Source organism: Coregonus lavaretus, assembly GCF_964263955.1.
Source record: "Coregonus lavaretus genome assembly, chromosome: 23".
NCBI lineage: Eukaryota > Metazoa > Chordata > Actinopteri > Salmoniformes > Salmonidae > Coregonus > Coregonus lavaretus.
The window spans coordinates 45,045,303-45,070,812 of NC_140010.1; the positions used below are offsets into that span (position 1 = coordinate 45,045,303).

Sequence of the window (25,510 nt, forward strand, 5' to 3'; positions counted from 1 at the left end):
CAAACGTTTTCTGTAAGTCTTCACAAGGTTTTCACACACTGTTGCTGGTTTTTTGGCCCATTCCTCCATGCAGATCTCCTCTAGAGCAGTGATGTTTTGGTGCTGTCGCTGGGCAACACAGACTTTCAACTCCCTCCAAAGATTTTCTATGGGGTTGAGATCTGGAGACTGGCTAGGCCACTCCAGGACCTTGAAATGCTCCTTACGAAGCCACTCCTTCGTTGCCCGGGCGGTGTGTTTGGGATCATTGTCATGCTGAAAGACCCAGCCACGTTTCATCTTCAATGCCCTTGCTGATGGAAGGAGGTTTTCACTCAAAATCTCACGATACATGGCCCCATTCATTCTTTCCTTTACACGGATCAGTCGTCCTGGTCCCTTTGCAGAAAAACAGCCCCAAAGCATGATGTTTACACCCCCATGCTTCACAGTAGGTATGGTGTTCTTTGGATGCAACTCAGCATTCTTTGTCCTCCAAACACGACGAGTTGAGTTTTTACCAAAAAGTTATATTTTGGTTTCATCTGACCATATGACATTCTCCCAATCCTCTTCTGGATCATCCAAATGCACTCTAGCAAACTTCAGACGGGCCTGGACATATACTGGCTTAAGCAGGGGGACACGTCTGGCACTGCAGGATTTGAGTCCCTGGCGGCGTAGTGTGTTACTGATGGTAGGCTTTGTTACTTTGGTCCCAGCTCTCTGCAGGTCATTCACTAGGTCCCCCCGTGTGGTTCTGGGATTTTTGCTCACCGTTCTTGTGATCATTTTGACCCCACGGGGTGAGATCTTGCGTGGAGCCCCAGATCGAGGGAGATTATCAGTGGTCTTGTATGTCTTCAATTTCCTAATAATTGCTCCCACAGTTGATTTCTTCAAACCAAGCTGCTTACCTATTGCAGATTCAGTCTTCCCAGCCTGGTGCAGGTCTACAATTTTGTTTCTGGTGTCCTTTGACAGCTCTTTGGTCTTGGCCATAGTGGAGTTTGGAGTGTGACTGTTTGAGGTTGAGGACAGGTGTCTTTTATACTGATAACAAGTTAAAACAGGTGCCATTAATACAGGTAACTAGTGGAGGACAGAGGAGCCTCTTAAAGAAGAAGTTACAGGTCTGTGAGAGCCAGAAATCTTGCTTGTTTGTAGGTGACCAAATACTTATTTTCCACCATAATTTGCAAATAAATTCATTAAAAATCCTACAATGTGATTTTCTGGAATTTCTTTCCTCATTTTGTCTGTCATAGTTGACGTGTACCTATGATGAAAATTACAGGCCTCTCTCATCTTTTTAAGTGGGAGAACTTGCACAATTGGTGGCTGACTAAATACTTTTTTTCCCCACTGTACATTACATGACCAAAAGTATGTGGAAACCTGCTCGTCCCCCCTTTGCTGCTATAACAGCCTCCACTCTTCTGGGAAGGCTTTCCACTAGATGTTGGAACATTGCTGCGGGGACTTGTTTTTTATTTTATTTTATTTTTTAGGGGGTAGATCAGCTTAATATTGCAGACAGATTGTAACTTCCATCAATGTAATTGTCCGCATCACTTCCAATCCCCCATGTTTTTTTATATATAAAATATAGGGACTTGTTTCCATTCAGCCACAAGAGCATTAGTGAAGTCGGGCACTGATGTTGGGCGATAAGGCCTGGCTCGCAGTCGGCGTTCCAATTCATCCCAAAGGTGTTCGATGGGGTTGAGGTCAGGGTTCTGTGCAGGCCAGTCAAGTTCTTCCACACCGACGACAAACCATTTCTGTATGGACCTCACTTTGTGCATGGAGGCATTGTCATGCTGAAACAGGAAAGGGCCTTCCCCAAACTGTTGCCACAAAGTTGGAAGCACAGAATCGTCTAAAATGTATGCTTTGGCGTTAAGATTTCCCTTCACTGGAACTACGGAGCCTAGCCCGAACCATGAAAAACAGCCCCAGACCATTATTCCTACTCCACCTAACTTTACAGTTGGCAATATGCATTCGGGCAGGTAGCGTTCTCCTGGCATCTGCCAAACCCAGATTCATCCATCGGACTGCCAGATGGTGAAGCGTGATTCATCACTCCAGAGAACGCGTTTCCACTGCTCCGGAGTCCAACAGCGGGGAGCTTTACACCACTCCAGCTGACGTTTGGCATTGCACATGGTGATCTTAGGCTTGTGTGTGGCTGCTCGTTCATGGAAACCCATTTCATGAAGCTCCTGATGAACAGTTATTGTGCTGACGTTCCTTCCAGAGGCAATTTGGAACTCGGTAGTGAGTGTTGCAACCGAGGACAGACAACGTTTATGCGCTACGGGCTTCAGCACTCGGCGGTCCCGTTCTGTGAGCTTGTGTGGCCTATCACTTCGCGGCTGAGCCGTTGTTGCTCCTAGACGTTACCACTTCACAATTACAGCACTTACAGTTGACTGGGGCAGCTCTAGCAGGACAGAAATTTGACGAACTGACTTGTTGGAAAGATGGTTTCCTATGACGGTGCCACGTTGAAAGTCACTAAGCTCTACAGTAAGGCCATTCTACTGCCAATGTTTGTCTATGGAGATCGCATGGCTGTGTGCTCGATTTTATACACCTGTCAGCAATGGGTGTTGCTGAAGGGGTGTCCACATACTTTTGTATATATAGTGAACTATGCTTATTGGAAAAAAATTAACAACTGTAGCGGAACCACACGAATAAATATGGTAACTCTTCAGAGAAATACACCTGATTATTTTCTACTCTTATCTAATCTCCACAGTTGTGTTAAAATGGCTTGTGTGCAGCTGTGATACACAATACAACAAGCTATTTAAAAAATGTACGACATAATCAACTGATAGGGAGTTATTTATCTATCAAAGAAGCTGTGCCTTGCTTAGAAAATGCCTTATTGTGCACTGCAGTGGCGGTTCATGTCGTTCAAGTTAGGAAGGATGATTTTATGCATTTCTTTACTTGCCCAGTGTAGTGTGTAAGCAATTTAATTTTGTGGGTGAACTGAGTTGACACTTGTCTTTTTGGATAATATCAGTAGCATAGCCAGAAATTCGTTGGTGGGTGGTTGCTGCAGAAATTTGGTTGGGCCAAAAAAGGTAGGGGGAAACAGCTAACTTCCAGCAATTCTACACATTTTGTCATGGGGCAGAGAGGAAAATGTGCAGTTTCAAAGCTAATTTCCTGCAATACTACACATTTTGTCATGGGGCAGAGAGGAAAATGAGCAGTTTATAGCTAATCTCATGCTATTCTACATATTTTGCCATGAGGCTGAGAGAACATTTAGCATTTTTAATTTAATTAAAGCTAAAATATAGGTGTGTTGAATGTGATAAAGGCACTGGATTTTGAACTGTCTTGTTTGATAAATGAACAAATGAAGCAGGCAGTGGCATGGTGCATATAGCAATAGAAGCACAGTGTCATATGCCTCAATGCGGTCATATTCGTGGCTTATTGGTGGTGTGGCTTTCAGTTAGTTATTTTTGGCCACCCATCTCATGAGTGAATGTAATTCCCGCTAATCTGATTGTCATTCCAATGCACTGCTAGCTATGAATTCTATCTGAGGGTGTTTGCATGTTTAGGTAATAATACAAATAATGTCCCGTTTGGAATACTGGAAAGTAGAGAGCATCTTTTACTTTTTTTGGCTCAATTTGGGTGGGCCTGGCTCCCCAGTCGGTGGGCCCAGGCCCACACCTGCCTACGTGGCTGGATAACATGTTATCTTGGTTTCACCCTGTGAAATGTTCCCCTGCAATACTAAACTACTATATAACGCCATGTTAATACCATATTGTTAGTACTGTAGTTACAGTGTTACTACACAGGTATAAGACCAACTTAATGTAAAGTGTTACTGTCTAGTACAGTTACCTCAGGGTAGAAGCAGATGTCAGGGATGGGGGCGGATGTGTTGAAGGTCTGGTTGCTGAAGGTGCTGGACTTGTCAAAATCACACCACAGCTTCAGGAGAGGAACAGAGAGAGATCAGCGTTGTACATTATTGTCTCTATAAATAATCAGTGTATGCATACTCGATCAGTGAAGGAATACTCAAATACAGGCACATGCACAGAGCATAAGCACCTGCCTCCTTGCCCTCCCACTCGCCAAGTATATATATTTTGTTTACCGTTGTCATTGTTGTTCTGAACCCACTGCCCCTAAGTCGTTGTGACATCATCAAGTTCACCACCCCCCATCCCTACCCTGTCCTGATCTGTGCTGTACGGAGCTCACATGCGCCTGGTTGTACCTTTTTCCCAGCCTGCCCTGTATGGAGATTGTGCACGCCCCGTATCCAAACTTGCATGGCTTGAGATGCGGTCACCGGTCAAGTGTGTGTAGCAAGCTACCTAGTTTAAATATCAACAGTACTGCCACAGCAGCATAACATTTGATTGACACTTGATTTACATCAGGGTTCCCCAAGTGGAGGCCCACAGGCCAAATTTGGCGAGCGGGTGATTTTAATTTGGTACCTCAAGTTTTCTCTGCGTGCGTAAATTGAATTTAATTCCCTTTTTATGCACTTTTCTCTCTCTACATATATTCTGACCTTGAACTTAAGCATGGGTTAACACATGTGCCAGCCAGGTATTCCGTTTGGGGTGGAGTTTACAGAAATGGAGGTGTGGCAGAGGTGTGTCTACAGATATGCTGTATTCTGACCTTGACTTAATTCCATCATAATTCCACCATCTTTACGCGCGAGGAAACAATGAATAAGGTTGAGTGAACCTGTTAGTTCCTAGTAGAAAAACATCTACTTGCTTTTTTTCCGATAGAAATTACACACACACTGTCATTTATAAATGAATAAGAGCTATTGATAAGAGTATGATGTGCTAAAAGCATACAGTACATAGACCATGCAACCTCACAGACTAATGATGAGAGTATTTCACATGCTTTGAATGGAAGTAATGACTTGCAAGCAATGTTGCTCTGATCCTGAAAAGAGTAGGTTCAGCTGTAAATCTATTGCTGGGCAAAGGACCATTAGTTTTGAGTAGGTATAGAAAGAGGGCCCTATATTTAAGGGTTTAGAATTGAACTGGCCCAATTCCATTGAGAGATAGTATACACAATGTGAGAACCCCTTACCAAACCAGCTCTGACCGTGCTCTAAAGTATAAGGCATCTCATAATCACCTCTGGTTGTACTCACAATGTTGCCTGACTCTTGACCATCTGTCCTCACTGACCTACTTTTGACCTCGTCTAGTCTGTAGACTACTTTGTCGTTTTTTTGTTATGTCTACCATGACCTGAACTTGTGTATCTCTCTCCCTTTCATTTTTGCTGGTGTTTTTTTGCCTCTTGGCCACCATTGCAAATGAGATCTGGTTCCCAGCTGACCCACCAGGTTAAATAAAGGTTGAATAAAGAATGAGAGCAATTCAAAAATGAATAAAACATTCCTGTAGAAACGGTCTGAGCCTTTGGTCTGGAAGCCAACTATCTCCATAGTAATGACCTCTGGCTGAACCCACAATGTAAAACATCTCAGTAAAAAGTCACAGACTGTGCCCGGAAATCAATGGCAAAATATCTCTAGTACCCTTTTCACACCATTGTGTCAGAGCCATACTGGCTCTGATTATTTTTTTTACATTATCCTTTCCAGCACAATTCCTTCAGGGACTTATTGAATTGAACTTAATGGTGAACATGCATAAAGATGGCGGATTACAGATATAACATAAGCACTATAATCACAGCGTTTTTGTCCTATGGTGCGTGACATGGTTTTAATTGTCACGGATTCAGCCCCTCCTCCTTGCTCGGGCAGGCTTCGGCGTTCGTCGTCACCGGAGTACTAGCTGCTACCGATCTATGTTTCTGTGTTCTACTTGTTTTGTCTTCATTGTACACACCTGGTTCCCATTATGTCTATGATTTGTTCCCTATTTAACCCTCTGGCTCCCACTGTGTTGTGTGCGTGTTTGTTATATGTTTGGTGTTATCGACTGGTGAGCGGGATTGTCCTCCCTGTGTGGAGTGTATGTTCATTTTATATTTACGAGTAAAGTACGCGTTGTCTACTAGCTCTGTGTCCTGCGCCTGACTCCGTCCTACCGCTACACACTGACGCCTGACATTAATGCACCCATAAATTGTCTCAATCGGTTTTTTCAATAGCCGGCATCTGGGAGCTAGAATTGGGATCATGTACATTTGCGGCCAAATATATTGGCACCTTTGTACTTTTCTTAAATATTTCCCTATTTCTTAAAAAATGGTCTTCACACCTTGTTTTTGGATTTTCAACATTGCAGAACCAACTTTATTTTTTTACTTAAGTTAAAAAATTTAATTGAGAAAATAAAGACAAATGGCATGGACAAAATGATTGGCACCCCAGAGCTAGTACTTGGTTGTACAGCCTTTGGCCAAGATAACTGCCAAAAAATGCTTCTTGTAGCCATCAATCACCTTTCTACTGGCAATTTGGCCCACTCTTCTGCAGCAAACTGCTGTAATTCTTCAATGTTTGATGGGTTCCCTCCACCAACTGTGGTTTTCAGCTCTCGCCATAGGTTTTAGATGTGATTCAGATCTGGCCACTTCAGAACAGTCCAGAATTTATTCTTGAACCATTCCAGGATGCTTTTTATGTGTGTTTGGGGTTGTTGTCCTACTGGAAGACCCACAACCTTCAACAGAAACACAGTTTTTGGACACTGACTTGAACATTTCACTCCAAAACACCTTGATAATTTGCTGATTTAATGATGTCTTGCACACATTCAAGGCCCCCAGTACCAGAGGCTGGAAAGTAACCCCACATCATTATCAAACCTTCCCCATAATTGATTGTAGGGAGAGTGTTATTTTCTTTGAATGCTTCATTTGGTTGTTGGAGACACATCAAAGCCTAATTGAACTTCTCAAAAACCCACCTAAATAAGCCTAAATCCTGGGGGAAATGTTATGTGGATCAATAAAACAACGTAAGAGCTCTTTGGCAATAAAGCTCAGCGCTGTGTTTACTGAAGACCAAATTAAGCATTCAATGAAAAGAACACCTTCCCTACAATCAAACATGAGGAGGATTGATAATACTGTAGGGTTGCTTTGCTGCCTCTGATACTGGGTCTCCATTGAATGTTATGGGTCTTCCAGCAGGACAACGTCCCCAAACACACATCAAAAGCACCCAGGAATGGTTAAGAAAAGATGCTGGAACCGTTCTGGAGTTGCTAGCGAAGAGTCCAGATCTAAATCACATCCAAAACCTATGGTGAGATGTGAAAACAGCAGTTGGTGGAGGGCACCCCTCAAATATTGAAGAATTAGATCAGTTTACTGCTGAAAAGTGGGCCAAATTGCCAGTAGAAAGGCGTAGCAAGCTCAATGATGGCTACAAGAAGCGTTTGTCTGCAGTTATCTTGGCCAAAGGCTGTACAACCAAGTACTAGCTCCGGGGTGCCAATAATTTTGTCCATGCCATTTGTCGTTATTTTCTTAAGTTTAAGTTGGCATTTGTAAAGGCATTTGTGGTTAGAGAATGGAGGCCGGCCACCATCTTTATGCACATCTGCTGTGTAAATGTCTGGCTAAACTCACAATGTTGATCATGGCCGCCAGGAAGTTGATGAGGATGGAGACAAAGACGATGACGTTGCGGGCCATGTAGGTCTCATTGATCCAGCAGCAGGACTTGCGCAGAACCAACGGCAGACACTTGTAGTCCTCCGCCGTGGTCACCAGGACTAGGAATGAGTGCAGGACGATGAGCACCGAAGACTGGATCACCATGGTCACCATCCTGCAGACATGAGCAATGGACAATAACACTAAGGCAGCTGAAAAATGTATGGCGACAGTATGATGTTTCAATTAAATACAGGTGAAAACAGTGAAAAGAGTTGGTGATGTGACCATTGCCGCAATGTTGAAGGTGGGAGAGCATTAATCACCTTATGGGATTTGATTGAACTACAGACAACTCCTGACAATGTGCCATTGTCTCTTCAATCTTACGCAACCGCAATGCAATGAGTGGAGTCGTCACTCTATCTGACGTAAGACAAGAGGCCAGTGCAATAAACTAGAGCATGCCATTATCCAAACCACAAAAAAATTATGTTATTGAATTGGGAACGGAAAACTGTAGAGCACTTCCACTTTCATCTCCCCCACCCCTAGGAGTTCAGGGTTGCAATATTCTGGTAACTTTCCAAAAATGCCCAGATTTTCCAGAAATCCAGGTTGAACAATTCCTGGGAATTTTAGGAATGTTACCGGAATTTTGCAATCCTACAACTGTCCCTCTATTACCTGGCGGAAGGCAGCAGGCTCTGAATGGCCGTGATGAAGATGAGCACGATGAAGGCGCACACCAGGTTGGACTTGAACACTTCGTCCCTCATTTGGGAATACTGCACAGTGAGGGGAAGGGAGAAGGAAAGACAAGAAAAGAAGAGAGAGGGGTATTTAAGACAAATACAAGGACAGACGAAATCTCTAGCTCCATATTTCAGTCCACATTTCACAATGCCACCACAGACACAGTCACGTCACAGTTCCACCACAAGCATTAGAGAGATAGAGGTAGAGATAGGAGAGCAGAAGGAGGCTAGCTGGGGATTCTGGGGATGAGGCAGTTGGGTACTGTTAAGTGATTATTCAAGAAGCAAGATATTAAACCACCACAACCAGTGGTGACTAGTTAAGGTCACTGAACAAGGAGGAACACTCCCGGTACGAATGTTGTTTGGATTTTGTGTGTACAGCTCGTTATGTTTGGCAATACTGTCAAACCAAATGCATTTGCAAGTGCTGTTAGCATTAGCAACGGTGGCAAGTGATTCTAGATACTAGTAGCATCTACTAGCTAATGTACTGTCCAAGTGAGTCACCTTGCAGAGTTGGCAGACATGTACGAGTAATCTCTGTCCATTAATGACTGGATGTGCCCTTTGACCTCTCGCACCATGACACCCTATGCAAGGTTATTATAGTAAACTATACTGAACAAAAATATAAACTCAACATGCAACAATTTCAAAGATTTTACTGGGTTACAGTTCATATAAGGAAATCAGTCAATTGAAATAAATTCATTAGGCCCTAATCTATGGATTTCACATGACTGGGCAGGGGCACAGCCATGGGTGGGCCTGGGAGGGCATAGGCCCACCCACTTGAGAGACTGGCCCACCCACTGGGGAGCAAGGCCCAGCCAATCATAATGAGTTTTTCCCCACAAAAGGGCTTTATTACAGACAGCTATTCTCCTCAGTTTCATCAGCTTTCAGGTTGGCTGGTCTCAGACGCAGGTGAAGAAGCCGGATGTGGAGGTCCTGGGCTGGCGTGGTTACACCTGTCATATTTTGGGTGACCCACGTGACCAAAGATGTGACTGAAACCGTAACCAACTGTGCCACAATTCTAAAGCTACAGGCAGAACAGGGGATACAAATGAAAATGATATTTGAGACCTCTCTCTAACCAATTAATTGTACACACATTTCAGTTTGTGAGTGTGTGATACGGGAGTTTAGAGAAGTGTATTTCTACATTTATAAAGAAAAACTTTTATAAACAATAGCAGCTATGTTGACACTGCCTTGTTGATCTGAACCTTGCTGTTGGAAAACCACTACAGTGTCCGACTTTTGGCTGTCGCAGATGCACCTCCCCCAACTTCACTCGTCGACTTTCGTCTAGAGTCGGCTTCGTTAGCCTTACTACTCAAACACACCCAATGAGTTGAGCATGATGCAAGACTCTCACACAGTCACACAGAGTATCTGCGCATGTGAAGGGGTGCGCTTCACGCTGCTACAACGTATTAGCTACGGGACCAAAAGAGTGGAGCAGTTTAGCCTCTTACTGTGGAAATTGACCCACTACTACTGTTTACTTTGTGCATCTACGTCATCTCGCTGAGTCTACCTTTAAACCTAACCTAACCTATGACCTGACCCATCACCTTATGCATTACTGCCCCACAGTGGCAAGAAGTGACATCCCAAAAAACACAAAAACAACACATAAATGGCTCCTAGCCACCCACGCATAGGGCTTCATTCTGTCCCTAACACTAAAACGGAAACTAAATAATAGAAAAATGAAATAGAAATGTTTTTATAAAACTTCAACTAAATAAAAACGAGTAAATCAGATCTGAAAACGAACTACTTTTTAAATCTTTAAAGGAAAATAAATAAAAACACAAAACTATAATAACTTATAATAACTTTGACCTACTGCCCCCTTTCTCTTCCTCAAAGGGAAATTAGCAAGAGGATGCTTCATGTTTGTCACGACTAGACCAAAAATAAGGGCATTCACTGGACATTGGGTGGAAACTAACCGAAAAGGGGTGGGGGCTTGAAATGTTTAGCTTAAGATGGTTGCACAATAAAAGGGAAACACAGGTAAGGGGCAAAGGTCAACTGAAAAGGTCATCTCAAAGGTCAAGGGTGTAGAAAAGTGGCTTTACTCATGGAACAAAAAGTAGGAAGGAAAAATAAACAGCAAAAAAGCTGAACATGTCAACTTTTTCAACAAGGTTTAAAAGGAGAACAGATCCATGGATATTTGGTCATGAGTAAACTTAAGGGGATTCTTTATTCTTGGCAAAGTCAATAAGCCAATTGGAAAAGGCCACTTCAATTAGCTACCTACCCTAAAATTATCAGTAAAAGAATGATCAAGTTATTCTCTGTAATATTTTAATTAGATATCAGTCATTGATCCAAATGCACTGTAAGTACAAGATCTGTGCTGTTTAAAAAGTATTTCTGAATTGTATTTTCATGTATTATCCTTTAGGATAGTTTTCAAATAATGTATGCAATTGCTAGATCTGATCTAACAGAAGCCAAAATATGCCATCCTGCAAAATGAGGACTAAAGGCCTGTATTCAAACCATCGCAGATCAACAACATTGCACTGCAATTTAATATTTATACCATATCGGAAGTATAACTGCGGTAACAGCAAACAAATCACAACTCCTACTTTCCCTGGCACTGTTTCCAAATGGTAACGTTTAAGCATTTGTGGCACAAATCCCATTCAAGTCATGATACCGATATTAGCATACTTAGCGCATCATGTCCAAATCATCCGAAAGTACCTCAAATTGATTGTGAAACTCAACAAAATCACTTACAGATTATTCGAACAGAATGCGCGAAAAATGTTAATATCGGTACCAGGACTTTAATGGGATTTGTGCCACACGTTAGCGTTTCGAAACAGCAGTTTGCGGATTTAGGGTGGCGGGTAGCCTAGGGGTTAGAGTGTTGGGCAAGTAACTGAAAGGTTGCTGGTTTGAATACCTGAGCTCACAAGGTGAAAATCTGTTGCTGTGCCTATGAGCAAGGCACTTAATCCTAATTTGCTCCAGGGGCGCTGTACTACTATGACTGACCCTGTAAAACATCACATTTCACTGCACCTATCTGGTGTATGTGACAATAAAACATATACAGTATATATATATATATTTGTTGGCTGTTACCTCAGTTACACATCTGAATCACAGGATCACAGTCAATCGTAGTGCGATGTCATTTATCTACATTGGTTTGAATCTCAACCTATAACACTATTGCTATGTGTTGTATTGATCAATTCAATTTTAAGCAATAGAATATTCATTGTGGGGTGACTCCTAACTTCAATTTAAGTCAAATGTTCACTTAGTCATGCATTGACGTCAATGGGAGACTAAGAGACAATTTTACTTAGAAGTACAAGTTAGAAACCTGCAGAAACTTCAATAAAGATATAATATTTCTCAATGTATTTATTTTGATTGCTCTTATTTACTGTTCTCTCAAAAATCAATGTGACATGACTCATGCAAGTGTGCAGTTTTGTGTTTCTTAAGAAATAAAAAACATGCTTCTATATTAGTGAGGGAGTTGGTTGGTGAAGTACCTTTAGCTTACTCATGATAAAAATAAAAAATAAATTATTCCGAAAGGTATATCTACTATAGATATTAAATTAAAAAAGGACATCTGTCTTAACCCCAGCTACCTTTTCTTCCAGGCTGGAGTCTTTAAACATCAGTGAGAAAGGCTTGATATGCTCTCTTCTCAACTTATCGCCACTCCGTAAGTCGATGGCACTCTCTATTCCCTTGTTAATTTCCTCAGGACCAGAGTGGATATGCAAAGCTTGTGCAAGATGGTTTGGAAGCAGATTTATTGAATTTCTCGTTAGGGCAGCCAGAGTCTAGGGGAAAGCACATGCAAATATAATAAACCTGCTTGTCCTGTTTTAATTTGGTTACAAAAATAAGAAAACATACATACACCCAATATAAAAACTCAAACTAAACCAAAATAGACAGGCTCAGAAGTGAATGCATCTCCCACTCATTCATTTAAATATCTCTGTGCTGGCAATAGTGGTGACAAAAAGCTCACGTACACACAGGTAATAACAACATCATAAACATTCTCAACAGTTGTCTCGAATCATTAATGATCAGTGTATTGCACATAACAATACAAAAGAAACAACACAAAAACATATATGACAAAATGAACAAAAATATTGTAAAAAAAAATGTTGAGTGACAAACAACATGAAGAGATAGCATACACACCATTTCCTATTTATTATCAAAAGTATTCAAAACCCCACAACATTATTTAATAAAGCTCACTGTGATGCAGTTCTTGACACTTTTAGCCAATGATACCGGACATACAGTAACATGAAAAATAATGTTATATTCTAAAGCAATTGTAAACCAGAGGGCGTGTTGTGACTTTTTTTAGCACATTTGTGCCGCGGTCGTAGGTACGAGGCGAAGCTGAGTACCGTAGATCAGCACAGCTGTGCTAAAAAAGTCACAACACACAACCTTGAGTGTGCAATTGCTTTTCTACAACGGGTAACCATACAACATTTTAAAACAATGAGTGACATATTTTCATAAAAAATAAAAGTATCGATATACTGTAGTCCCGACACAAATCTAGGGTTGCTTGCCGAGCTGACTGGTCATTAGTTCGATTGGCATTGTTGCCAGCCAAGCCCACTGGTCGTCCATTTGATTGGCCGTTAGCTATGCCAAACAATGATAGTTGCTATGCAGGCTCTTCCCCCTTGTTAGCTAGCCAACTACACACAATCACTTCAAACTGAAGCTGGAGTGCATTTTAGATGCATTTTGTTTCGTTTTACTTGTTTTTCTATTGATATTTCTTTGTATATACAGTATATCCATAAAAATTATGCTGATGCATCATTTCGCCAGTACCAGAAAAGCTGTCTGTCTCGTCCTGACACGTTCATTCTCTATGGGCTGGTGGAGATTGCATATTAGGACACTCTCATTCTCAGTAAGAGTTGAGTCATTGTCAATAGGAGTTGAGTCAATCTCAGTAAAAGGTTAGTCAATCTCAGTAGGAGTTGAGTCAATGTCAGTGATAGTTGAGTTAGTCTCAGCAAGAGTTGAGCCATTCTCAGTAGGAGTTGAGTCATTCTCAGCAGGAGTTGAGTCAGCAGGAGTTGAGTCAGTGTCAGTAGGGGTTAAGCCAATCTCAGTAAGAGTTTAATCATTGTCAGGAGTTAAGTCGATCTCAGTAAGAGTTGAGTCAGTGTCAGTATGAGTTGAAGAAGCAGGAATTGAGTCAGTGTCAGTAGGAGTTAAGTCGGTCTCAGTAAGAGTTGAGTCATTGTCAGTAGGAGTTGAATAAATCTCAGCAAGAGTTGAGTCATTCTCAGTAGAAGTTGAGTCAGTGTCAGTAGGAGCTGAGTCAGCAGATGTTGAGTCAGCGTCAGTAGGAGTTGAGTCATTGTCGGTAGGAGTTGAGTGAGTGTCAGTAGGAGTTGAGATATTCTCAGTAGAAGTTGAATCAGTGTCAATAGGAATTTATTCAGCAGATGTTGAGTCAGTGTCAGTAGGAGTTGAGTCATTGTCAGTAGGAGTTGAGTCGATCTCAGCAAGAGTTGAGTCAGTCTCAATAGGTGTTGCATCAGCCTCAGTAGGAATTCATTCAGACTCTCCGAGATCCCTTCTATTCTTTCCTCCTATCCTAGATCCCTTAATTAATACATTCCTGGCTTTGTTTCCTTTCCTGCTTTCCTACACCCCTTTCTTTCTGTCCTCACTCTCATTCTTTCCCTCCTCTCTTTTGCTGTCCTAGCTGCCTTTCTTCCTATCATGTCCTGGGGTATGACAGTTAAATTAAACTCTCTCTGTCTCTCGTGCTTCATGAGCGTGAGTTGACGCGCAGAGCATTTCTTCATGTTACCGCGTGTTCTGGTAACATTGCTAGCAAGAAATGCCGAGTCTAAATAAACTCCTACTGAGGCTGACTCAACTCCTACTGACAATGACTCAACTTCTACTGACACTGACTCAACTGCTACTAACAATGATTCAACTCTTACTGAGATCTACTGAATTCCTACTGACACAAACTCAACTCCTACTGACACTGACTCAACTCCTACTGAGAATGACTCAACTCCTGCTGACAATGATTCAACTCTTACTGCGATCGACTTGACTCCTACTGACAACGATGCAATTCTTACAGAGACTTAGAGCGTCCTAATATGGACATTGTACACATATTTTTGCCTTTCTGGCATTTGCCCGAATTGACCTATGGCCAGTCTGTTTCTGATGCCAACTGCTAAAATGCTTTCTACTAACTGACAGGTGGCTGGTAGAGAGATATTATTAATGTGAAGTTCAATGTTTATGACTCACTTAACTTCTCTAAGCACCTGACATTAGCTTTCCATCATTAGCTATTAGCTATCTAGAATACCAGACGACGGATGACACCCATGAACAAATTACCTTTTGTGAAGCCATTAACGTGGTTAATGGCTTCTCTGAGTGTGTGTGTGTGTCTGTGTGTATGTGCACGCGGACGTGTGTGTGTGCGTGCGTGTGGTTGTTTGTGTGTACGTGCATGCGTGTGTGTCTGTAGGTGTGTGTGTTCAGTGAAATGTCTGACCAATTGATCATCATATTCTAACAGATCCCTCATGCCATCACCACAATTCAACTGAGTACTTGATGTGGCTACGGATATCCATTACATTGAGAGCCTATTAAAAGTTCATTCCTGGAGTCGAGCTATTGCTATGTGTCCTAATGAGCCCCATTTATTTCATAGTACCTGACGATTCTTCTCGTGACAATCATTGGCAATCATTACAAAAGGATTGAATGCCCATCAGGGTTAGCTCATGATCTAAACGGCACAGACTGCATGGTCATGTAGCTGTCTAGCTATTCCCGAAATGGTGTTAAATGATAGTGCTTTGAAACTTTAGCGCAAAGGTGAGGATATTATTTGACTTTTTGAGACATCCATACACATTTCTACAATCATTATGCAGCCATTCAATTCATATAATTCATTATTCGAGTCATACATCAAGCCTTTGCCTGTTTTTCAGAAACACATTGTCCCAGGCCTAGACATACAACGACAATAGAAAAACCTAAAGAAAACCTCAATTTATGAAAATGTAAAATCTGCTTGCAGTTCCAAACCAGCTGCAGAAAATGTGTGACTGCCATTTAGATCAAAACAACTATAACTTGTATGACAGCAGCAGCATAGCCTCTACCACAAAAATAGGTAATACTCTGTCACTAAGTTAGATCTCTCACAATAATCAATTTCAGCAAAATAACAAGAGTTCTATGACCTACACTGAGCATTAAACATTTGCTAAATCAAGGGAAGCTGTTTTGTGAGGCCTGGCAGATGAAAATGTAAGTCACCAAAGTGAAACAGATGAAGGGAGCCGAGGGAGGACGGGAGAGGGGGAGGAGAGAGAATTAGTGAATAATGACTTCTCAGTGGCACAGTATACATGAGGGGTAGCCTCCTGATGGCTTCTCTTTGATGCCATTGGAAGCAAAGATACGTCTTTCAGAATACTATTCCCCTGTGTTCTTATCTCTCTCTGTGCAGGGCTGTTCCAACGACTAGGCCTACACCACATCCTGTAGAACACACAACGCCTGTCAGGGAGTAGGCAATCAGATTGCAATGCACACTATAGTTGTCAGAAGCAATCCAATCAGCCAACATGGGGCAAATAACTGTCAAAGAACAGCCAATCAAAAAAAAAAAAGAGACGACAATATGAGTCCAATCAACTAGCAGAGCATGCAAATAAATCTCAACATTCAGCAAAAATGGAAATATTATAATGCCTGTCGATGACAAGCCAAATAAATGTAGAACATACTAACAATATTTTCAGTCATTGAGCACAAGCATGACAAAGGCTGCGTTTAGACAGACAGCCCAATTCTGATATTTATTTTCTCCACTAATTGGCCTTTTGACCAATCAGATCTGAAAAAGATCCCCTTCATTATCGATGCATCATACCAACAACATCAAAAGAGCGTTTCCAGTCTCTGAAGTCAGGAGGACTTCGAGTTAGATGTCAGCCAGACTGCTGTTAGTCAGCACCTCTACAACATGCTCTTTACTAGATTCTGGGGAATCAGTTTCAGCTCAACTATTCTCATTTAATTTCATGATTCAGCTCCTCAAAAAAAAATCAGTTTCTACCCCTGGTTATGTTACCATGGTTGTAAATAGCTTCCCTTTCATGTCTTCTTTCTTTCACAACCACAGATCTGAGCAAACGTGGTAGGTGGCAACAATATGCTGCAAATGCATCCTGTCCTTCCTATCGAAGGCCATGAGGTAAATAAGAAAGGACACAACCCCTATCTCAGGCAGGAAAAACTCAATGTAAAGCACTACCACAACCTCAACAACACATCCATTATTGCATTGATGTCTATCTTTCTCAGCTCAGAACAAAGAACTAGACAATTACCGACTGGTAAACATATTTGTTTTGGTGCGCTTCTCACCATTGTGGCGGGAAACACTGGCCACCTCAGTTTGCAGTGGTGAATAGCACTGCAAATGCAAGCCCTTTAAAGTTAAAGCCTTGTGACAGTGGCATGCGTCATAAAGAGCTGATGGCGAGGGCGAGTCATGAAATAGGGTGCGGAGAGTCAGAGTCGCTCAGATGACATCGGTAGACCATGAAGGGAGAAAGGAATCTTATTTCATAGCTTGGGGACATTCTAGTAGCTATGGATACGGAGTTGTATAGGGATGCTTTGTGTGGAGAAGCAGCGAGGAGGAACACAAGAGATAATGATCCATAAAGTACAGAGGCTTGAGAAGTCGATGGTTCTCGCCCAGTGCAAGGGCCCAAAAGTCGTGCGTATATAGTGCTCTACTTTTGACCAGAGCCCACAGAGGCCAACAAACAGCCCCTTTCCAATACTTCTAAATGAAATGCTATGAAAGCCACTTGGCATCCATCAAGAACTCGACTGGTTTGCCATATCCAAAAATGGTCAATAAAAAAAAAAAGTATTTGAAAATAGACAAACAAAATGTAAGGATAGCCTTATAAATCTAACTTTCTTTTAGACTATTTATACAAAAAGAAGTCCTGGATGCTTTACTTGCCGTAGACAACAAGAAATCCACAGGGGCCGACCAATTGGATCCTGGTCTGCTTAAGTGTCCAGCGCCCATCATTGTTGGCCCAATAAACCACATTTGAAACATTTTATCATTGTTATCAGGAAATATTTGAAAAAAAAGTATGAAAAACAGCTTATGTGCTGCCACTCCATAAGGTCGGGGATAATAGTGATCTTGATCATTATCGTCCCATCTCCAGGCTTTCACGTCTAGCCAAGACTCTCAAATCTTTGGTAAATAAGCAACTTCGCTCTTTTTTTTATCTAAGCATGGTATTTTGAATATAAATCAATCTGGGTTTAGGCCAGCGCACAGCACTATCACAGCAACCACATCAGTTGTTAATGATATTGTCAATGCTTCCGACGCTAAAATGAATTGTGCTGCCTTGTTTGTGGGCCTGTCATACCGTTGATCATGCTATTTTATTGAACAAGTTGTCCTCGATTGGCCTGGGCTCTGACACCTGCTCTTGGTTTCATGATTATCTTAGTGACATAACTCAGGCCATCGTGATTGATGGGGTTAAGTCCGAATTTCTTGAAGTACATAAAGGTGTTCCGCAGGGGTCAATACTAGGACCTGTTCTTTTCACTATTTATATAAATGCTATTGGTTAATCTGTAGAAGAAAAAAAAAAAACATCTATATGCGGATGATACTATTATGTACGCAAATACCTAGCTGTGACAAGGCTATAGCACGATTTTGCAGTTGTGCAGGAAGACCTTACTGATTTAAAACTCATGCTTAATATGGGCAAAACCAAATACATGTTGTTTTCAAGTTCTCGTAAGATTGTCTCAGATGGGTTACATCTTCACTCATCAGATGGTTCTGTAATCGAATGAGTCACTGCATACAAATACCTTGGTATTTGGATTGAAAATGATTTATCGTTTGAAAAATATACGAATGAGCTTGTTAAGAAACTAAGATTTAAGGTGGGCTTTTTTTTACAGAAACATACAGTGCCTTGCAGAATTATTCATCCCCTTTGGTGTTTTTCCAATTTTGTTGCGTTACAACCTGTAATTTAAATGGATTTTTATTTGGATTTCATGTAATGGACATACACAAAATAGTCAAAATTGGTGAAGTGAAATGAAAAAAATAACTTGTTTCAAAAAATTCAAAAAAATAAATAACGGAGAAGTGCTGCGTGCATATGTATTCACCCCCTTTGCTATGAAGCCCCTAAATAAGATCTGATGCAACCAATTACCTTCAAAAGTCACATAATTAGTCAAATAAAGTCCACCTGTGTGCAATCTAAATGTCACATTATCTCAGTATATATACACATGTTCTGAAAGGCCCCAGAGTCTGCAAAACCACTAAGCAAGGGGCATCACCAAGCAAGCGGCACCATGTAGACCAAGGAGCTCTCCAAACAGGTCAGGGACAAAGTTGTGGAGAAGTACAGATCAGGGTTGGGTTACAAAAAAAATTACGAAACATCCCACGGAGCACCATTAAATCCATTATGAAAACATTTAAAGAATATGGCACCACAACAAACCTGCCAAGAGAGGGCCGCCCACCAAAACTCACGGACCAGGCAAGGAGGGCATTAATCAGAGAGGCAATAAAGAGACCAAAGATAACCCTGAAGGAGCTGCAAAGCTCCACAGGGGAGATAGGACCACTTTAAGCCGTACACTCCACAGAGCTGAGCTTTATGGAAGAGTTGCCAGAAAAAAGCCATTGCTTAAAGAACAAAATAAGCCAAAGGCCATGTGGGAGACTCCCTAAACATATGGAAGAAGGTACTCTGGTCAGATGAGACTAAAATTGAGCTTTTTGGCCATCAAGGAAAACGCTATGTCTGGTGCAAACCCAACACCTCTTATCACCCCAAGAACACCATCCCCACAGTGAAGCATGGTGGTGGCAGCATCATGATGTGGGGATGTTTTTCATCGGCAGGGACTGGGAAACTGGTCAGAATTTAAGGAATGATGGATGGCGCTAAATACAGGGAAATTATTGAGGTTCACCGTCCAGCAGGACAATGACCCTAAGCATACTGCTAAAGCAACACTCGAGTGGTTTAAGGGGAAACATTTAAATATCTTGGAATGGCCTAGTCAAAGCCCAGACCTCAATCCAATTGAGAATCTGTGGTATGACTTAAAGATTGCTGTACACTAGCGGAACCCATCCAACTTGAAGGAGCTGGAGCAGTTTTGCCTTGAAGAATGGACAAAAATTCCAGTGGGTAGATGTGCCAAGCTTATAGAGACATACCCCAAGAGACTTGCAGCTGTAATTGCTGCAAAAGGTGGCTCTACAAAGTATTGACTTTGAGGGGATGAATAGTTATGCACGCTCAAGTTTTCTGTATTTCTGTCTTATTTGTTGTTTTTTTCACAAAAATACATTTTGCATCTTCAAAGTGGTAGGCATGTTATGTAAATCAAATGATACAAACCCCCCAAAAAATCCATTTGAATTCCAGGTTGTAAGGCAACAAAATAGGAAAAATGCCAAGGGGGGTGAATACTTTCGCAAGCCACTGTATCTTGTCTCTCTCTAGTCAGCAGGAAGCAGATTGTGCAGTCAACCTTTCTACCTGTTCTTGATTATGGTGATACTATTTATCAAAGTGCAGCTGCCTCTACTCTTAAACCCCTGGATGCCGTTTTTCATAGCGCCCTTTGTTTTATCACAGGAGACAGTTGTATTACTCATCACAGTGTTCTTTAACAAAAGGTTGGCTGGACCTTTTTTCTTTTTCTCTCTCTTTCTCACGTAGATCACATCATTATGCTCTTTTTTGTTTACAAAGCCCTGCTCCACAAGCTTCCGACTTACCTAACTTCACTGTTAAGATGTAAAATTACAAGTTATCAAACTCGTTCACAGGGTTGGTTAACTATGGAGACTCCTTAGGTGTCTAAATAGTTAGGTAAGTCAGCCTGTAGTTGTCTTGCTCCACAATGTTTGGATCTCCGAAATACATTTAGAATAGATAGTGTCCATAGGGAAGTTCAGGCAGCGGACAGAGGATTTTTATAATGAAGAATGTGTGTTTTAGTTGACTGTGTTTTGTGTATTTTATTTGTTTTCTATTGGATTGGATTTTTGATGTATTTTATGAAATGTTATATGCAGGGCTCCCTTGTAAGAGACACTTGTCTCAATGGTGACTCCCTGATTAAATAAAGGTAAATAAAAATTGACAACAACGCCAAGCCATTTCTTAAAACTGAAGCCAACATCATGTTCATAATGTATGCCAATGCAGTGATAATGTGATTTGTTTCCTGGCTTTTTTAGACAACCTACTTTGTCTTGTGTACAAAAATGGCATCGGTGACATGACAAGCATGTAATTGCACTGTCACAATATGGCAGGGCGTCGGAGAGCAGCCATTTAACCTACTCTTATAAGGAAAACAAGTTCAGGATCAAGAGAACATGTACTCGCGCGTGCGCGCGCACAAACACACACGTTCTTTCCCCAGCAGCATGTTCAGCGAGCTCAGACTCTCAACCCAACCACGCTGAAAACAGAATCAGACAAACTAACGGAGGAAGAGGGGGTGAGAGCCCAGAGGATAAAAGCACATGAGAGGGAAAACTTCAGTCCAAAGCGGGAGAAGTGACAACATAAAAGACACGTCAAGTTGCCACAGAAGAGCCTTTGATTAGCAATGACAGAGCCTTTTCAAACGACCGTCCTGACAGCGTCTCATTTTGCGAGAAACAAAGGAGTCGGATCTTATCAAAAATAACATTCCATTGAATTCAAATGCAGCCATGATGGTTACATCATAAAAGCCACCTCCACAGAGGTACAGTACAGTACTTTGAAGTAAAGTCACTGTTGAAGAATATAATATGGCGTATAGAAGTTGTACATTCAATGGGCTGTCATGACAAACATTCCTGCCAGGCAAAGGTTTGGACACCCCCTTTCCTGGGGGCCAGTTTTATGACCTAACAGCCGGTTACAAATAGTTTGCAGAAAAGGACTCCTTTTGGTCTCTAGTATGGGAAGAAAGAATTGCCCTGTGAGACAAAGGAAGTCTTCCCACCAAGACTCCAACATCCAAAAGTGGATAATGAAACAAAATTCCTGCTTAAAAGAATGTGGGAAATGGTCATTGGGGATCTAAAGAAGCTTGATGTCATATTGTTTATTATTTTGTGATGTCATTAAGGATGGTATCAAGTAACAACTGTAACTCGGAAAGTGTACATATTCTATCTATCAAGTTTACATCTAAATGTTGTATAAAATATATGATTAAGTATGAGAGTATTTTGGTGAAGATAGGAATGTGATTTTAGTCTTTAATGAGATAATAGTTTTTCATATAAACTATGCATTGTGACTAGCCACGCCCCGAGTGACATCAGAGATTGTGTAAACATGATGGAACGTCCCTTTTACAGATCTGTCACAGAGCCAGTGAACCTTCCCAAGTTCTCTCATGTCACCCCGCTCCTCCGCACACTCCACTGGCTTCCAGTTGAAGCTCGCATCTACTACAAAACCATGGTGCTTGCCTACGGAGCTGTGAGGGGAACGGCAACTCCTTACCTTCAGGCTCTGAACAGACCCTACACCCAAACGAGGGCACTACGTTGATCCACCTCTGGCCTGCTAGCCCCTCTACCTCTACGGAAGCACAGTTCCCGCTCAGCCCAGTCAAAGCTATTCGCTGCTCTGGCACCCCAATGGTGGAACAAGCTCCCCCACGACGCCAGGACAGCGGAGTCACTGACCACCTTCCGGAGACACTTGAAACCCTACCTCTTTAAGGAATACCTGGAATAGTATAACAGTAATCCTTCTACCCCCACCCTCCCCACCCCCCCATAAAAAGAAGAAGAAAAGGAGTGGTTGTCCCACTGGCTATCCTAAATTGAATGCACCAATTTGTAAGTCGCTCTGGATAAGAGCGTCTGCTAAATGACTTAAATGTTAAATGTGAAACTGCCAGTGGCAGACAACTCCAAAGCACATGCACTGAAACAGATCCCCACAATGCCAACACTGCTTGAATATGAGAGATGAATATGTATGGTAACATGTCTGTATGTGTGTAATGTGTGTGTGTGTTTGTGTGTGTGTGTGGCGTTGCTGGATTAAAGTTTTGCAATCTTCTTCATTATTCATGCAACAAAGGGGCCAGTCAACCGAAAACATGACATACTCGAACTCCAGCATTGAGTTACAGCCAGGTGAACCTCCATAGGGTATTACTCATTTAATATGAGTTAGGACAAAAACTGCCTGGAACGATCCAATCAGACAGAGCACCCTCCAGGACCAACAAGATCGTGCCAGAGGCATATTACTGACACTCCATTCTCGTTCGACTGAATTCAACACTCATTATAATATTAATATCTGGATACATATCGAGCTGAGACTGATTGTGACATTGTGGAGCATATTCTCAGAGGCAAAAAAATTACCGATTCCGACAAAAATAACACACGGTCAAAATACACTGCCAAAATTGTCAAAGGTTGTGGTTAAATCACATTTCTCGCCTGTTCACTCTCACACTGATATGGTCACATGGTCCACTTACATTCTGGTGATTCATTCTCACACGCACACAAGCAGGCAGACAGATGATGCAATTCATGGCTAAAGCCACACGGTCCAGCAGTTCACTTTCATTATGTCTGTCCATTCTCATAAACAAGTTCCCACAATACATGGCTAGCACCACATGGTCATATGTACCACCACATACAGTGCATTCAGAAAGTATTCACACTCTTAACTTTTTCCACATTTTGTTGTGTTGCAGCCTGAATTTAAAATTGATTAAATTGAGATTTTGTGTCACTGGCCTACAGACAGGTCCCATAACGTCAAAGTGGAATTATGTTTTTAGAAATTGTTACAAATTAATAAAAAAAATTAAAGCTGAAATGTATTGAGTCAATACGTTTTCAACCCCTTTGTTAAGGCAGGAGTACAAATGTGCTTAACAAGTCAACTCAAATCAAATCAAATTGTATTTGTCACGTTTACAACAGGTGTAGACTTTTCCGTGAAATGCTTACTTACAAGCCCTTACCCAACAATGCAGTTTTAAGAAAAATAAGAGTTAAGAATATATTTACTAAATAAACTAAAGTAAAGAATAAATGAGCAACAATAAAATAACAATAACGAGGCTATATACAGGGGGTACCGGTACCGAATCAATGTGCGGAGGTACAGGTTAGTCGAGGTAATTGAGGTAATATGTACATGTAGGTAGGGGTAAAGTGACTATACATAGATAATAAACAGCGAATAGCATTGAATATCCCTTTGAGCATGGGGGAAGTTATTAATTATACTTTGGATGGTGTATCAATACAACCAGTCACTACAAAGATACAGGTGTCCTTCCTAACTCAGGAAGGAAACCACTCAGGGATTCCACCAAGAGGCCAATGGTGACTTTAAAACAGTTACAGAGTTTAATGGCTGTGATAGGAGAACACTGAGGATGGATCAACAACATTGTAGTTACTCCACAATACTAACTTAATTGATGGAGTGAAAAGAAGGAAGCCTGTACAGAATAAAAATATTCCAAAACATGCAACAAGGAACTAAAGTAATACTGCAAAAAATGTGGCAAAGTAATTCACTTTACAAAGTGTTATGTTTGGGGCAAATCCAATACAACACATTACTTAATTCCACTCTCCATATTTTCAAGCATAGTGATGGCTGCATCAGTTTATGGGTATACTTGTAATCGTTAAGGACTGGGGAGTTTTTCAGGATAAAATAGAAACAGAATGGAGATAAGCACAGGCAAAATGCTAGAGGAAAACCTGGTTCAGTCTGCTTTCCACCAGACACTGGGCGAATAATTCACCTTTGAGCAGGACAATAACCTAAAACACAATCTACACTAGAGTTGCTTACCAAGAAGACAGTGAATATTCCTGAGTGGCCGAGTTACAGTTTTGACTGGAATCGAACCAGGGTCTGTAGTGATGCCTCTAGCACTGAGATGCAGTGCCTTAGACCGCTGCGCCACTCTGGAGCTCCGATTACAGTAAATTGAACTGCATTGCCCACTAGCAGTCATACACAGAACAAAATCTGAATTGTGAACTCACGTCATTTTATGTTTGTTTTTAAAACATTAGAAAAAATATATATGGCAGTTTAAAAGTTAAGATATTTTTTTACATTTGTCACATCCCTAATGGCTACCACCACAGGGTCACATGCATTCTGCTCGCTCACACTCACAGACAAAAAAGGCAGACTAACAAACTGATACAGAAATTCCCACAAACACGAACACGGTTAGGGAACGGTCAAGACTTACATTCTGCTTGCCCACGATGTTGTCGAAGGGCAGCTCGGGACTCCAGGAGCCCTGGTTGAAGGTGGCGCTGCTGACACGTCGGTCGGTGTTGGTCGCCTCCTTCATGATGTCCTCGGGCAGCGTGAGCAGGCTCTCCTCGGGCTGCTTGATCAGGTACGTCTCGATGTTGTGGCGGCGCAAGAATTCGTTGCGTTCCTTGCCATGGCCCTCCTCTACCTCGTAGTCACCATTCAGACAGTCCAGGGACGCCTTGGAGATGTGGATTCGTCTGAGGACGAGGTTTTCATTAGATGGCCAGGTCACACTTTATTTTGATATGGTCTATGCTGCTCAAACTGTCAACAAACTATCAACTGAACATCTGTTGATATGCAATTGCTTGCAAGGGTCACAGTTAGGGTGAAGGTAAGGGTAAAGGTTAGGGCTAGGATACGTTTATAGGGTTAGGATAAGGGTTAGGGCTAAGGTTAGGGTTAGGGTTAGTGGATAGTTACTGTACATTTTGTTGACAGTTAGTTGAACATCTACTGAACATCTACAAACCATCTATTTGGGACTATCAAAACAATGTGATACCGATGACCATGCTGTAAAGTCACAAATGCCTCTATTGTTACATTTGATGAGCAATTCAATTACATAGGTTGTTATCAATAAACGTAACAGTAAGGTCCAGAATGTTCGAATTGCCTGCTGGAGGCAAGGAAAACACACAGCGTTTTCAA

At 41.6% G+C, this 25,510-nt stretch overlaps 1 protein-coding gene across 1 annotated transcript in view; it reads right to left on the reverse strand.

Annotated features, from left to right (window-relative positions):
* adcy8 (adenylate cyclase 8 (brain)) overlaps positions 1 to 25,510 on the reverse strand; it is a gene marked incomplete at its 5' end in the record, with an annotated part of 237,200 nt that overhangs the window by 61,298 nt on the left and 150,392 nt on the right. The window contains 5 exons of the mRNA XM_084139802.1: positions 3,868 to 3,957; positions 7,567 to 7,768; positions 8,281 to 8,381; positions 12,002 to 12,199; positions 24,786 to 25,053. Coding sequence (XP_083995928.1) covers positions 3,868 to 3,957; positions 7,567 to 7,768; positions 8,281 to 8,381; positions 12,002 to 12,199; positions 24,786 to 25,053 — 859 coding nt within the window. The remainder of the gene's footprint in view (positions 1 to 3,867; positions 3,958 to 7,566; positions 7,769 to 8,280; positions 8,382 to 12,001; positions 12,200 to 24,785; positions 25,054 to 25,510) is intronic.